The sequence below is a fragment of the Phacochoerus africanus genome, chromosome 4, assembly GCF_016906955.1.
Source record: "Phacochoerus africanus isolate WHEZ1 chromosome 4, ROS_Pafr_v1, whole genome shotgun sequence".
NCBI classification, from domain to species: domain Eukaryota; kingdom Metazoa; phylum Chordata; class Mammalia; order Artiodactyla; family Suidae; genus Phacochoerus; species Phacochoerus africanus.
Window position 1 is genome coordinate 143,248,439 of NC_062547.1, and position 15,253 is coordinate 143,263,691.

Below are 15,253 nucleotides of genomic sequence, written 5' to 3' on the forward strand. Positions count from 1 at the left end.
GTCTCTGCGGAACCCGGAGGCCCAAGCCCGCCTCCCGTAGGCCACGCCCAGGCCACGCCCCCTGCGGAGTTCCGCCCTCTCTTTGCTTGGCGGTTCTAGGTTATGGGGTGTTGAGTGTCTGGACTTGGCCGGAGGACCGCGCATTGGTCCTAGGATGCGAAGGCCATTTTCTTCCGGGCGGGGGTCAAATCCTCGGGAAGCCGAACCATTCCGTCCAGCCACCTGTCCCAAACCGGGTGCAAGCCGTGTCACCTCTCTAGGAGGCTCCTGATAACCGGCCGCGCTGTCCCTCTCCCATGCAGAAAGCCAGCTTCCCGCGGCCCGCTGGGAAGATTCTTGGCTACCCAAGCTGGCCGGGGCATCCAAGGGCAAGAGCCAAGCCAGGCGTGCCCGGTTGAGCAGTGGAGAGCACCCTCGCTTGACTGCCTGTCCTCTTCACCCGGACCCAGACTCGGCGCCGCACACCCCCCCCCCCCCGGAGGAGGAGGGGGGCAGCGCAGTCACGCGCGCACCACACTTGCGCTCACAAGCGCGCAAGGCTCTCGCTCTCCGCCCCGCACACCTGTGCTCCGCCCCCTGGTCCCGGGCCGGCGACGGTCGAAGGCTTGGGAACCCAAGGCTGCTGCGGCGGCGCCCCCCATCTCATTCCCTTCCCAGCGCTGGTATAGTCCGGAGCCTGTCGCCAGTCCCGACCAGCCCGCATCCCTCTCCATCCTTCCCTCCCCCCGCCTGCCGCGGCACCGGTATCTGCAGCCGCAGCCCGGAGCCCTTGAAGCGGCGAAGGGGGGAGGGGAAGGAAGCAAGGGATGAGCGCCGGGAGGGCGTCGGGGGCCCCGAGCCGGACTAGGACGCCCCTGGAGCCGGAACCCGAGCCGGAGCCGGAGCCAGAACCAAATCACCGGTACCGGGTGGGCCAGGTGGTCAGGATGGGGAGAACCGAAAGGCGGGAGGGGGTGTGTGTGTGCGATAGTACAGTCAGGAGAGTGAGCTGTGGAGGCCTGGCTCAGGCCGGCGCAGAGGTGTGGACGCTGACTCAGGCAGGGATCCCTGCGCCGGCCGCCTGAGAATTCCGTCCCATCTCGCTCTGCAGTGTCCTTGGGAGGGACGGAAGCGCAGGACAAGATGGAAAGGGGAACGCTCTGGGCGTCGGGAAAGCGGGACCAGGATAGTGGAAGAGGGTTTGCGCAGCCTCCATCTGGCACCCCTCCCTGGCCTGGACCAGCACCCCTGGCCCGGACAGCTCCCTGGTTGGGCAGAGGGTGGGGCCAGACCGCAGAAGCTTGACTGTCACGGATCCTGAAGACGGCATTCCTATCCCTCCCCCCAACCCCTAGCTGCAGCCCCCTAGCCCCAGGAGGCGCCCTGGCCCGCGCTCGCCCCCCAGGGCCTCATGTCGGAACCACAGCCTGACCTGGAGCCGCCCCAACATGGGCTGTACATGCTCTTCCTGCTTGTGCTGGTCTTCTTTCTCATGGGCCTCGTAGGCTTCATGATCTGCCACGTGCTCAAGAAGAAGGGCTACCGCTGCCGCACCTCGAGGGGCTCGGAGCCTGACGACACCCAGTTGCAGCCCCGTGAGTGAACAGCCTAGACCCTGGCTCAGTCCCTTTTCTCTCTCACCCTTCTCCCCACACCTCTTAACCCAGGCCACAATCCAACCAAACTTTCAAGAGGCCTAGTAACGTTTTCTTGAGTCCACGGCCCTAAAAGCAAGGCTAGAGAAGCAGAGCGCGGGGTGGGCCGAGCCCACGATGGTAGTCTTGGACTCGCATTGATTTCTCCATCTTTTCTGCCCTGGCCCTTGAAATGCTAACCTACAGCCTGATGGCACGTTGGCAAAGGAGTAGGTCTTGAGTAACAAGCCACAGAAGCCACCAGGTAATATACCCCCAAAGCTGACTCATTTGTCACTTCCCTGCCAACCTCCTTCATCCTTCAGCCGAGGACGATGACATGAATGAGGACACAGTGGAGAGGATTGTTCGCTGCATCATCCAAAATGAAGGTGGGTGTGGGCTGGCCCCGTGCCCCACCCTGACTGTCTCTTGCCCTGGCCTTTGCCTCCACTCACCCCCTCTTTTCCTTCTCCCCTCAGCCAATGCTGAGGCCTTAAAGGAGATGCTGGGAGACAGTGAAGGAGAAGGGACAGTGCAGCTGTCCAGGTGAGCTGGAAATGAGGGCCAGCACGATTTAGCTGGAGAGCACCCTCTCCACCAGCACATTCCTCTCCCAGTCTCTTTGCATGTTTGGGGTGTGGGGGGAGCAAGGCTGGCTCACATACAGGAAGAAGGAAGTTTTGTAGAAAGGCTGAGTCCTTCAAACCACGTGTCTCTCTCTCCTGGCTCTCATCAAGCCTAACGACCCCCCTTATGCCACTCCTCTGGGTCAAGCAGCACCTGCTCTTTAGCCAACGGCCCTGGGAGGCAGAACACATGGTCTCTAACATCTTCATATTGAGTTTATTAGATAAAGACAAGAAAAGAATGTTGGGGCTTGAGGGACGTTGGCCACGTGGGGGCTTAAGGAGCACCTGCTGAAAGAACAGGAGCAAATGGAACAGGAAGAAAGGTGGGAATGTCACCCCTGCTCCCTTCCTCCCTACTGTCCAGCATGGATGCCACCTCCAGCCTGCAGGACGGAGCCCCCTCCCATCATCACACAGTGCACCTGGGCTCCTCGGCCCCCTGCATCCACTGCAGCCGCAACAAGAGACCCCCGCTTGTCCGTCAGGGACGCTCCAAGGAAGGGAAGAGTCGCCCCCGGCCTGGGGAGACCACGGTGTTCTCTGTGGGCAGGTGGGGATAGAGCGCCCCCGGGAAAGGGAGGTCGAGGTGGGGACCCCCACGGTCAGGCACCTGACTCCAGAGCTGGGCTCTGGCTCTTCCCGGCCTGTGAGCTACAGCAGGAGTCAGGCTACGCATGCTCCTCACAACCCGAGGAGTCTCCCTGCCCTAGGCTAGAGGGAAGGGGCATCCGGCCCACAGGGTCCCTGATCAGAAGGAGGGCCAAGCAGCCTCTGGGTGCTGGTCCTAAGCCCCAGTGTTCCCTCCCCTCCCAGGTTCCGGGTGACACACATTGAGAAGCGCTATGGGCTGCACGAGCATCGTGATGGCTCCCCCACGGACAGAAGCTGGGGCTCTAGCGGGGGGCAGGACCCAGGGGGCGGTCAGGGGCTTGGGGGAGGGCAGCCCAGGGCAGGGATGCCTGCTGTTGAGAGCCTGCCCCCGCCCCCTGAGAGGCCACAGCGCCAGGTCCTGGCCAGCCCCCCGGTGCAGAATGGAGGACTCAGGGACAGCAATCTAGTCCCTCGGGCGCTTGAGGGGAATCCTGGAGCCTCTGCAGAGCCAGTACCAGGGGCTGCAGGGAGGGGCCCAAGCCCAGGGCCAGCCAAGCAAGAGGCACATGGACGGCCAAGCAAACCAGACACCTCCAGTCACCAGGTATGAAGATATGGCCAGGACCGTGGTGGGTTGTGGTGGGCTCAGCTCTTCTCACCCTTCTACGGGGGGCGGGGGGGTGCACGGATATGACCCACCTCCTGTTCTCCTGCTGTTGACCCCTCCTCTCTCTCAGGTGTCCCCACCACGGGGAGCAGGGGGTGTGTGAGGTGAGTCTGCCTGGGCCCTATTTCAGATAATTTCATCCTGTACCTCCCACTTTAAACTGCCTAATAAGCTCATCGGCTCCCTATACCCCCAGGGGAAACTCCAGGCTGAGCCTTTGGTACATACTCCTTGGCTTGGTGGTCGGGAGTGGGCATGGGCTTCGGGGGTAGGGAAGGCCCTGGAGCCCCTGGGGAAAAGGGGGGACCCAGCTTGAATAGGAGGCAACTCCGTTACCCCTCCTCTCCTCCAAGCCGCCTCCTTCTCTGCGCTGATGGACTGACTACCAGCTGGCAGGGCCCAGGGGAGGGGGGCCTGAAGCCGTTCATCTCCACTGGACAGCACTGCCCTCCAGCTGAGGGACCAGCCCTCCTTCTACCTGGAGTTGCATGGTCTCAGGTTGGGGGGCTTGGGAGAAGGGCCCCGCCCCGGCCCTCAGTCCCCCCCCCCGCCCCGCCTGCCAACAGGTCGCCTGACCCGCCTTCCCCACCGCCTCAGTCCATATGCTAGAGCGTGGCGGCTGGGAGCAGGCCCCTGCCTTTGGTGGGCCCTTAAAGCAATAGCACCTTAGGTCCCCAGCTGTCTTGGCACAAGAGGCCCAGGCCTGGCTTGGGCTTCCTGCCCTTTATTCACTGTCAATAAATCCGCTCAGACCATTACAGCTGCTGTGCATACTGGCTCCAGCTCCTTGTGACAGGACTGCCCCCATCCCAGCGGCTCAGGCATCTGGAGTGGGGTGGCTCCCAGAACCAGGGCGGAGACATGAATGAGCCAGAGCTACTCCAGACTTTGGGGGATGAGCTCCAGCCCCAGAGATTCCAGGGTATTTCACCCTAGGCATGGGGCGGTGGCAGAAGAGAAAGGGTAGGTCCAGCCCTCGAGATGGCAGGAAGGTGACGGGGGGAAGGAGTGGGTCCCAGCCTCAGAAATGGAGGAAGGGGACGCGTCGACCCCTGAAGGTGAGAATGGAAATCGGGGAGAGTCTGGCTTTCCACTGTGGTGCTCTGGATCATTGGTGGCGGCGGGGAGGGTGTCTCTGATGGCACGGAGATAGGGCCACCAGCGTCACTGTAGGGACAGTGATTCCCCCTGGCTTCAGGTGAGGGAACCCGGGTGGCCAGGATCCGGGGCTTTAGCTGGCGGGGGAGGCGGTGGACGCATCTGTAGGGAACCACACAGTCAGTGCTCCGGGGCCTCCCTCACCCCTCTCCATTCCCGCGCCCTGCAGATCCAGCGGGGCGAGCTGGAGGGACCCCTCTCCAAACACTCTCCTCCAAGGGGGGGCCCTTACCGGCCTGAGTCGAGGTGCCACCATGTCCTGGGGTGCAGGGCAGTCCAGGTCGTGGTCTGGAAATAAGAACAAGTCAGTCTTCTGAATTTGTTTTGTTCGCTCTGTGTCTCCAGCACTTACGACAGTGGCACTCTACATATTTGTTGAATTAACCAAAGGTCACTAACCTGGGCCATAAAATCCATCCATGCATCCAACCTCAACACTTATGAGGCACCTGCTGTATAATCGGCCTTGCTCAGGATACCAGAGGAGGGGAGGTGGGATCCACAGCACCCCCACACCCCTACTGGCTGTCAGGACCCAAATCAGGAAACCCCAGCAAACACAATGAATGACAGCGTGCTAAATCATTCAAAGTGAACGACAGATGCTACAGAAGGAGATGCCGAAAATGCTCACAGGGGCTCCCAGGCTCAGGATGGGAGGTGCCATGAAGAAAGCGAACGTACCAGAAGGTTTTACAACAGAGGGACAAGGAAAATGATGATGCAAACCAGGCATCGGCCTGCTTTACAAGCACTCAGGGGAGTTCCTGTCGTGGCGCAGTGGTTAATGAATCCGACTAGGAACCATGAGGTTGCGGGTTCGATCCCTGGCCTTGCTCAGTGGGTTAAGGATCTGGCATTGCCATGAGCTGTGGTGTAGGTTGCTGATGCAGCTCGGATCCCACATTGCTGTGGCTCTGGTGTAGGCCGGTGGACCCCTAGCCTGGGAACCTCCATATGCTGTGGGAGCAACCCTAGAAAAGGCAAAAAGACAAAGAAAGAAAAAAGAAAAAAAGAACGCTCAGGGCAGAGGATGGGTATTCGGGAAAACACTGTGGGAGAAACTGGCCACTATCCTTTTAACTCTCACAACTCAGTGAGGGAGGGACCCTTTCTCCTCGCGCTGTAAAGGCCCAGACAGTTTAAATCACACACTAGGAAGTCACAGAACAAAGTCTCCACGGTGGGCCCAGCTCCAAAGCCAGAGCTCTCCCGCCATCGTGTTGCATTCTGCTTCAGGGAGCCCGGTGGAGGAGGCCGCTCAGGGCAGGCGGAGGGGCCGGGTACGAGCTGGGGATCCCAGACGTCCTCGTCCTGTCTCTTACCCCCCAGGCACCCCCGATTCTTCCTACTCACCCCCCGGCAAGACAGGTGCAGGGGACCCATCCACGGCAGAGGTGGGTGCAGGAGGGGAGAAGCTGGGCGGGGAAGGGGACGGCGGCACCTGGGGATGAGAGGGCGCAGAGTGACTCCCGGCGTGTGGCGAGGTTTCGCCGGCCTTCCGCCCAGCCCACCTTCGGTTCCCGTCCCACCGCTCCCCAGTCCAGACAGCAGCCAGATGCTTGCATCTGGGGGCGGGTTGTAGGTGATACCAGTATGTATTGATCTTTAGTATGTCCTGGGCACTTTGCTAGTGCTCCACTTGCACGAATTCATTCATTCCTCACAACTACCCCATGAGGTAGAGAGCTGACAACTCTGATGTCAGAGGTGAGACTCGGGTTAAGCCATTGATCCAAAAATCACAGAGCCAGTTAGTGACCGCATCCTGGCTAGAACTCCTACCTCCTATCTGGTGCTTTTCTCCTTATAACAATGGGTACCGGCAGTTCCCGTTGTGGCACAGCGGAAACAAATCTGACTAAGAACCATGAGGTTGCGGGTTCGATCCCTGGCCTCGCTCAGTGGGTTAAGGGTTTGGCATTTCCGTGAGCTGTGGCGTAGGTCACAGATGCTGCTTGGATCTGGCATTGCGGTGGCTGTGGCCGGCAGCTGTAGCTCCAATGAGACCCCTAGCATGGCAACCTCCATATGTCACAGGTGCAGCCCAAAAAGCAAAAAAAAAAAAAAAAGGAACTATGTATCAAAGCCTCTCCAGTGGGCCATTGTGCTAAGCCCTTAAGCTTCCTGACCTCTGATCACGATGGTGAGTCTCCCGAAAAGAACTATTATTATCCCCTTTTCCTATGCCTGTGAAGGAACAAGCTCCGAGAGGTCTAACTGCTGCCCGGATAAAGGAACAGGCATCTGATCTCGGATCCAGCTCTAAAGCGGGACAGCCAAACTCTTAGGAAGACCGCCATGGTTTCCCATTTCTCTGGGCCTCGGAGGACAGCACGAACCACACGGGAGGGGAGGGGAGGTGTCATTCGGATGAATTCGGGGCCTCACCGGGCGGGGGGGAGGGACAAGCCAGCGGTGCCTGGGGACCCAGGGAGAAGGAAGCCGCACCTGCTCAGGGTCCGAGAGTTCGGATGGCCCTGGGGGGCCAAGCAGCTCCTCCACCAGCAGAGAGGGGAAGACCCCCACATGGCCCCCAAATTCTCCCCTCCAGAAGCCGTCATCCACTCCATCCTGGGCGCGGGGCAGCAGGCGGATGAGAGCCCCCTCGGGGAAGCTCAGCTCCTCTGCGCTCTGTCCCGTGTAGCTGTACAAGGCACGAGCCAGGAACGCTGCAGAAGCCCAGGAGAGACGGTGAGGGGCCACAACCAGTCGGTAACCTTTCTCCAGACCCAGAATTGCCCTTTCTTACCTGTGGGCTCTGCCCCCAGGGGATCGTCGCTGTCGCGGCCGCTCTCAGGGAAGGAGAGGTCCGGGAAGTTGAGGTACCGCTCCGGGACAAAGCCCACCTCACCGTGCTGGTTCCGAGCCTGCTCGGCCAGCAACATGAACAGAAAGCAGGCTCGCCTCTGCAGTCCACGGGTGGCCCTGCTGCCCTCAGGCCTCTAGCTTTGCCTGGCTGGGTCTTTCGGGGCCACAGAGAAGTCCCTCCCCCTGCCCCCTGCCCGGGTCAGAGCCCAGGGACCCTACGCACCTTGACCCACTCGTCGGCATCTCCCTCCTCTACGACCTCCAGCCACTCGCCCTCCGTGATGGTCAGCTCATCCTCACGTCCTGCCTGGGCGCCACGAGCAAGGAGTCAGGGCTGGCTGTCCCCCCTCGCTGCCTGTCTGGGCTCCCCACCCCCCTTCACACCTGATAGCCGAACACCACATGTGCAGGGCAGGGGAGGGGCCTGGTGGCCAGGGCTGGGGGGGCAGGCTCCGCAAAGAGCTCCCCAGTCTCCTCGCACTCCTCAAAGTCAGAGAGCTCCGCGTCCTCTGTCTGGAGGGGCGGAGAACACACATCACTGCGAGGCCCGGGCACGAGCACCCACGGTGTCCCCCACTCCTTCATCCTGCCCTAACACTGCGGCTCCTCCTCCAAGGCAGGACCCCTCATCCGTTCACCACGGATCACAGGCAGCAGCGCTGCAGAGCGGGAAAACTCTACCAGGAATCGCAGAATTACGGTACTGAGCACTTCCTGCCTGCCAGGCACAAGGCTACGTATCTTATGTCCAGTGTCTCGTTTAAGCTTCTGTGTAACCCCATGATGGAGTTCCCATCATGGCTCAGCGGTTGTCGAACCTGACAAGCATCCATGAGGACGTGGGTTTGATCCCTGGCCTCGCTCAGTGGGTTAAGGACCCGGCATTGCCATGAGCTGTGGCATAGGTCACAGATATGATTTGGATCCCACGTTGCTGTGGCTGTGGTGTAGACTGGAAGCTACAGCTCTGATTGGACCCCTAGCCTGGGAACCTCCATATGCTGCGGGTGTGGCCCTAAAAAGATAAAAAAAAAAAAATTAATAACCCCGTGTTAATTTGTGTAACTGTTAACCTCATTTTACTTATGAGGAAACTGAGGCTCGGAAGGTAAGTCACCTCTAGGATGGCACAGCTGCTAAGTGGATCAGCTGGCACTTGCGCTGCCCACAGTCTGTTGTCAGCACCTTAGTGTATAAGCACCATCCCCTACTCACAGCGACACTCATAGAGAGCGCGCTCTGTGACAAACCACGCCAAGAATTTCTCTTAATGATCTCATTGATGCCTCGCCACGACCCGGGAGTCAGGAACCACTGTGATGCCCATTTTCTAAGGTCTGCTTTCCACTGGGGGGGTGACCCTCCTGGGTCATACAGAGCTCACCGTGGGAGAGAGGTCCCTCTGGGACAGCCGGGCCTCGCTGAGCCGTCGCTCCTGCTCCACCTCATCCTGGGCCCGGGTCATGGCTGGCTTCAGCCAGTGCTGCACATCCAGGCCAGCGCCCTGCAGCAGGGCCAGGCGGGCAGCGCCCTTCACCTGGCTCACCTGACCGAGGGCAGAGCATCCGTCGGGGCTCTGGCTGGGCTTGCCTTTGGGAAGGTAAGTGGAACCTCCCCAGAGACGTGCAGCTCCCTCCTGCCTCTCCTCTCCCCCGAGGGTGCTACCTGGTGGGGGGGGGGGGTCTCTGTGGCCCTCACCCCCAGGCTGTGCCTCACCTGTGCCCGGCGGATGCTCTCCCGTACTTCCTGCAGCCGCTGTTCGATGCCTGGGGCCTCCCGCTCAGAAGCCTGCTGCCGCCTCTGCTCCAGCCGCTGCAGCACCTGGGTGGGGAGGCAGAGGACGGGGTGGGCGGAAGTGCTGTGGGGCACAATTTACTAAGGACCTGGTTGTTGGCGAGTTGCTTCACACGTATTATGTCATTAAATCTGTCCCCAGATGTGGGTGCTATTATTAGCCCCACTTTGACGATGAGAAAACTGAGGTCCAGAGAGCTTAAGTCACTCCCTTACTCAGGGTTACATAATTAGAAAGCTAAGCACCAGAGCACGATCTGAGCCCAGGCGGGTCTAGCTCCAAAGGCTGTGCTCTTAATTACTGTGCCACACGGTCGGCTTCAATTGCCTTTTCCTTCCCTCCTGCCTGCAGCCCCGTGACACCCCCAGTGACTCCGGGATCCCCACCTCTCAGCTCTTCTTGGCCACCCGCAACACCCTCCTCACCCGACGCCCGTGGTTCTGGATCTTGTAGTCTCGGGCAGCTCGGCTGGTCCAGCGTTGAACCTCTTTCTCCAGGCCGCTCTCCCCAGCCTCGCCTCCTGCGCCCCCTTCCAGCTCCAGGACACACACCTGAACAAATGGGGGAGCCGTGAGGACCACCTGAGGCTGCTCCTACTCTACTCCCCTCCTTCCGTTCCCTCCTTTTCTTTTCAGGGCCGAAGAGGTGGGGCCGCACCCTACGTCTGTGTGCTGGTGTGGACACACAGCCCCAGAAGTGGGATCCAGGTGGAGGGACAGAGAGAGAAGGAAGACGGTGCAGCAAAGGCACCAGAGGGTGGCAGGAAGTCTGTTCATTTGTGTCCTGGTGGGAGGGAGGCGAGCCGCGGTTCTGAAACCCTCTGTCCCTGGTTTAATAGTCTCTGAGTTAACTCCAGGGCTAGGATCGGGGCGGGGGGTGGGCGGTGGGGGCCCACGCAGTCTCCTTCATGGGTGGCCTGCTTCCACCGAGCAGGGAGTCTCACCTGATCACTGCCTGCTGGCTGGAACTGCTGAGGTGGGCTGGGGGAAAATACTCCAGGCTCCTGAAGAAAGAGCTCCAGGTCCTGCTCCCAGCTCACCTGGGGATTGGAAAAAATCAAAGTCAGCCACGCACTGGCTCCTTCGCCAAGCCTTCTTGGAAGAAAGAGGACACGGTGAGAAGAAAAGGGGAGGCGGGCGGGCTGGACTGGGAGGGAGGGCATCTCTGGGGGCTCCGGCAGGGCACAGCCCTCACCTGGGAGGTCGCCTGGCCCCCACGGCGGGCATGCTCCAGGGCCATCTCAGCAGCTTCCAGCTCAGTGCGGCTCAGGGAGGTCAGGGGGTCCCTCAAGTGTTCCAACAGCTCGCTGACCAGGGCCTGGAGAGAAGCCCAAGATGCTGACATGCCCCCCCTCGCCCAAGCAGGCTCTCCGTCCAGCTTTAGGTGCGTGATGGGCATGAGGTTTGGGAAGCAGGGACGGAACAGGACACATTATCATTGCTTCTAACAATAGGCGCTGACAACAGTTTAAAAAGCATCTTCACATTCACTCTCTCCCTGAAGCCCCATTAGTCTGGGTATCCGGATGAAGAGCCTGGGGTTCAGACGAGTTAAGTGTTCTGCACAAGGCCGTGTGGCCGGCTAGAAGCAGCAGACCCAGGCATGTCTCTCCCGCCCCCTCTAAGCAGCCTGATGATGGTGGGAGGCCGGGGACTCGGGGCTGAGACTGGCCTTGAGCAGGGCGGGCAGTTCCTCCTGGTAGTAGTGGTCAAGATGGGCATTGGTGGCCACCAAGTTGAGCAGGTACTCATTGCGGGCCGCTCTCAGCTGCTGGGAGTACTGGGCCGACTGGGCTGACAGCTAGGATGGGAGCAGAGGAGTCAGCTGGGAGCCCTGGACACCCGGGCTCTTTCCAAGGCCAACCCAGATCCAGAATGGAGTTGCACACATACTGATGCCTGGCACTATCCTAAAAATTTTTTTTTGTCTTTTGTGTTTTTAGGGCCGCACATAGAGGCATATAGAGGTTCCCAGGCTAGGGATCTAATCGGAGCCACAGCCACGCCAGATCCGAGCGGCATCTGCGACCTACACCACAGCTCATGACAAGGCCGGATCCTCAACCCACTGAGCAAGGCCAGGGATGGAACCCGCAACCTCATGGTTCCTAGTCAGATTTGTTTCCGCTGCGCCACGACAGGAACTCCTATCCTAAAAATTTTACATACTCACAACTCCTGCTCAAAATCCTCCAGCAGCAACTGCATACATTTAGAATAAAATCCCAGCTGCTCCAATGTGAGCTGGCCCCAGCGCCTCCTCTGACTCTTGCTCGTCCCTGTGCTCACAGCGCTGCAGCCACGCTGGCCTCCTCTCAGTTCCTCAAGCCTACAAAGCTACTCCCACCTCAGTGCCTTTGCACACACCACTGGCTGCCCTGAAATGCTCCTCCTCAACATTTGCGCACGGCTCGCTCCTTCTCGACACTCAGGCCACCCGTTCAGAGAGGCTGTCCCTCTAACTTGCGCACTCCTCTGTTACCTCTTAACATGGCACCTTCTTTTCTCTTCATTTCACCGGATCCTTTGTTTACCTACTCTCTGTCTGTCGCCCCTAACCAGGCTGGGAGGGCAGGGACTCTGTCGGTAGTGTCCCCCACTGTATCCTCAGTGTTTCAAACAAAGCCTAGTACCTAGATGTTCTCAATACATGCATACTGAAGGAATGAAAAAGAAAGGGACTGTTTCCATTTTGTAGATGAAAACAATGAGCCTCAGAGAGGTCAAGTTTACCAAGGTCACGCAGCAAAGAAGCAGGGAAGCTGGGATTCATCCCAGTCTCTTAGAATTACGCCCCTGGGTTCCAAACCACTAGACTATAAGTGCCCACCTCCTCCCTGCCCCTACTCATGCCCACATCCTCTGAACCTTGGTGCTGAGTTTCAGGAGACTGGTCCGAGTGTGAAAGAGGCCGTGGTCACTTCGGTTCAGCCTGCACGGGCAAGGAAGAGGGTGGAGGTCAGGCCCAGCGGTGGTTCCCCCCCCCCGCCCCGAGGCTTCCTAACTCCCTGTGACTCACCTGGCCTGGACATCAGCCGCCTTCTCCTGTGCCAAGGCCCACACACGTTCCCGCTGCCCGTACAGCTTCCGACTTCGGCTCAGCTCCCGCACAGACTCTAGCACCTCAGCCTGTGCCCTCTGGAGGTTCTCGGCTCCCTAGGGGCGTGGACACACGAAGTCCTGATCCAGATCACCCCCAGGCCCAACGGAACTCTTCCTTCACCCCATCCACTGAGCCATACCTTCCTAAGCACCTGCTCCTTGGCACTCCGCCCTGTGCCCCCGGCCAGGTCCCGGTATCGGTCAGACGCCTGGAGCCGGGCTTGGCCCCCAGCCATGGTGGCATCCAGCAGGCAGCGCCAGGCACCAAACACCATCCTGCCTCTCCCCAGAGAAGGTCTGTGTTGAGGAGGGGAGCACTCCAAAGCTTCACGAGACACCCCCCCCACCATGGGAGAGAGACTGCTTGCCCCTCCCCCTCGTCTGCGAGCCCATCAATCGATCTGCCCATTAGCTCAGCCACAGGATCCCTCCTGCCCTCCACCCCCACCTACACTGTCCTTGCTCGGTCAGCTGCTCTCCCGCTGCTGTGTCAGCTCTACCTGCAGCTTCTGTGCCCTCCCCATAGGTGCCTGGGGTTGAGCTCCTCACCCGGTCTTGGCCCCCTGGCCTCCCCGCCCACGACCACACCATGAGACCCACCTGCTGTCCATCTCCCCACTCCGGTGTCCTTCCCTCTTGAGGTATGGCCCAGCCAGTTTCTGGAGTGCCTGGTGGGCAAGTCAGGACAGACCCAGTTCCCTTTCAAAGACTCTCCCCAACAGGGAGAATACAGGATCAGAACACAATGCCACTCACTGTGCTAAGGGCTTTTCATGCATTAACTTACTCCATCCTTACAGCAACCCTGCATGAAGGTACGATTAGGATTATTCCCATTTTACAGAGAAAGAAATTGAGGCCAAGAAAGGTTAAGTCACTTGTCCAAGGTCACACAGCTGAGAAGTAGCACAATAGGAATTTGACACCCATCTTCCTGACCCTAGGCGTTAGCTTTTGACCAGAAGAGGAATATGTGTGGAGATGCAGGTGGTGCGGGGGAGGCTAGAACCCAGGGAAGGAAGGTCCAGAGAAAGGAGTCCCATACCTGCCCATACTCCCGTTCAATGGCTGCCCTCTGCTTGCTGTAGGATCTGTGGAGATTAGCAGAGGGAGGGGGGTGGTGTTACTGTTTCAGTCCTTATCTCCCACCCTGGAGCCTCTCCTCGGCCTGGGCACTCGGGAGAGGGGAGCCAGGCCTGGAGTGTGACCACACCAGGAGGGCCTGAGACTGAAGAGAGAAAGTCCTTGAGTTCACCTCGGGCAGCCGCAGCCAGGACAACCTCACCTCACTGCTCAGAGCCTCGCTGGATCCTCCCCACCCGCGGGGAACCATCGTGGGCTTGGAGGTAAGGCCTGGCAGAGGCTTGGGAACAGTGTCCGCCAGCCTTCCAACAGGTCTGGAAGAGGGAGGAGGGATTCTGCCCTAAGCTTGATTTGGGGGGCTGGGAAGAGGAGTGTGGCGTCAAGCGGCTTGAGGGTGGGTCCCCCGTGCGTTTATGTGTGTTGGGGTGGATCTGGAAGGATGATTCCTATCCAGAATCTGGAGAGGCGGGCCTAGGGCGAAGCCCGTAAATGAGCAGGTTGGAGAGCTTTTCACCCCAGCCCGCCCGGATAGCTGTAGTGTGTTGAAGAGGCGGAGCTTAAGACAGATTAAAGTCGGGGTGTGGAGAGGGGGTCGGGGCTACCTGATGTCCTCCAGCAGATCCGCCTCCCTCTGCTGCCGGGTCTGCAGGATGCTCAGCTGCTCCAGGAAGCGAAGCTTCACCTCCTGGGCGGGCTTCACCTGTGGGAGTAAAAAGAGGATGACGACCCCAGGCGCGGAGACCTGAAAAACACCGCGCGCGGGGAGCGGTGAGGGGGCGGGGCCAGGGAGGAGCTGGGCTCTTTCCTCGGTTACTTCGGGACTGGCCCCTGACCCCTTCCCACGCCTCGTCCCCCACCGCGGGCCTAGTGCCCCCTTGGTCCCCACCATTCCCCCAGCCTGCCAGGAGTCCCCGTTGCCAGGCCAAGCTTACTTTTCGGGGCGGCGGCTGCATCTCCGCTCCGGCCCAGGCAGCGACTCGACTCCGGAACTCGAGGAAGCCCCGCCTACATATAAGCCCCGCCCCGGGCCCGGCGCGGCCCCGCCCTCGTCCCGCCCCCGTCTGATCCGGCTTCTCGCAGGTCTGCGAAGCGCTAGGGGGCCGCAGAGGAACTGAATCTCTGCTAGGCTGCGACTACCCCGGAGAGGGTCCGCGCTGCCGGGTGGACGCCGCGTCAGCTCGGCAGTGGGGTGAACCCCAGGTTTCTGTGTCAAGACGCCTGGGTTCTATTTCTAGTGGAGCTGTTGACTCAGCCCGTAATTATTTCTAATCACTTATTTACATATGCAGATCACCAATCCCCGGCGCGAAGGAGGAAGGATGGCGTGGAACTCAACCTGTGACCAGGGAAACTGAATCACTGGATGCCTGAGCGAAGATGCGTCCGATGCGGGAAACTGGGCCGGTCCCAGACGTTTTCCCAATTCCCACCAAACTGGAAAAGCCAGTGCGAGCAAGGGTGAGAAACATGCCTGGAACCAGAAAGAATCAGTACCAGAGAAAAAGACAGGTACATCCCAGGCCAACAGAAATGAAACAATGAGTGGGCGTGAACTCAGAGTTGAGACGGGAGACTTGCGGCCCCTAAAGCCCCTGTCACCTTTAGGGTCTGCTCTGAAGTTTCTGCACCCAGGACCTGCACACGCAGCCCTGTTTTCTGAGGATCGGCGCCCCGTTTGCTCACTCCTCACCTGTCCATGGCCTGCGCCTCCTCCCCACACCCTGGAGTTGTAAAAGGCTGCTCTCTATGGCCCCAAACTCCAGAAGCGCATTTCCAGCAGCTCGCTGACACTTCCACTTGTA

The 15,253-nt window shown here is 59.8% G+C and overlaps 2 protein-coding genes across 7 annotated transcripts; one reads left to right on the top strand and one right to left on the bottom strand.

Moving 5' to 3' along the window:
• Positions 1-518: 518 nt before the first annotated feature.
• Positions 519-4,099, top strand: RELL2 (RELT like 2). 2 transcript variants are annotated; one of them, XR_007134629.1, is made up of 7 exons: positions 519-908; positions 1,335-1,574; positions 1,940-2,005; positions 2,096-2,162; positions 2,610-2,795; positions 3,059-3,607; positions 3,857-4,099. XR_007134629.1 is itself a non-coding variant. In XM_047778901.1 (6 exons), exons 2-6 carry the CDS (start codon positions 1,391-1,393, stop codon positions 3,444-3,446), a joined length of 891 nt encoding a protein of 296 aa, XP_047634857.1. In that variant the 5' UTR covers positions 519-908; positions 1,335-1,390; the 3' UTR covers positions 3,447-4,099. The 2 variants fall into 2 exon arrangements, 1 of the variants encoding a protein (XP_047634857.1); XM_047778901.1 differs by having other exon boundaries at positions 3,059-4,099.
• Positions 4,100-4,182: 83 nt separating this feature from the next.
• Positions 4,183-14,446, bottom strand: FCHSD1 (FCH and double SH3 domains 1). 5 transcript variants are annotated; one of them, XM_047778899.1, is made up of 20 exons: positions 14,384-14,446; positions 14,054-14,151; positions 13,414-13,459; positions 12,969-13,036; positions 12,509-12,644; positions 12,286-12,422; positions 12,135-12,198; positions 10,939-11,067; positions 10,462-10,584; positions 10,211-10,306; positions 9,693-9,818; positions 9,189-9,293; positions 8,857-9,018; positions 7,857-7,985; positions 7,696-7,779; positions 7,414-7,531; positions 7,113-7,333; positions 6,018-6,105; positions 4,894-4,949; positions 4,183-4,763 (listed from the first exon to the last, which is right to left on the bottom strand). In XM_047778899.1, exons 1-20 carry the CDS (start codon positions 14,402-14,404, stop codon positions 4,698-4,700), a joined length of 2,073 nt encoding a protein of 690 aa, XP_047634855.1. In that variant the 5' UTR covers positions 14,405-14,446; the 3' UTR covers positions 4,183-4,697. The 5 variants fall into 5 exon arrangements, with proteins under 5 accessions (XP_047634855.1, XP_047634854.1, XP_047634853.1 ...); XM_047778898.1 differs by having other exon boundaries at positions 12,509-12,665; XM_047778897.1 differs by having other exon boundaries at positions 14,054-14,193.
• Between the last annotated feature and the right edge of the window lie 807 nt (positions 14,447-15,253).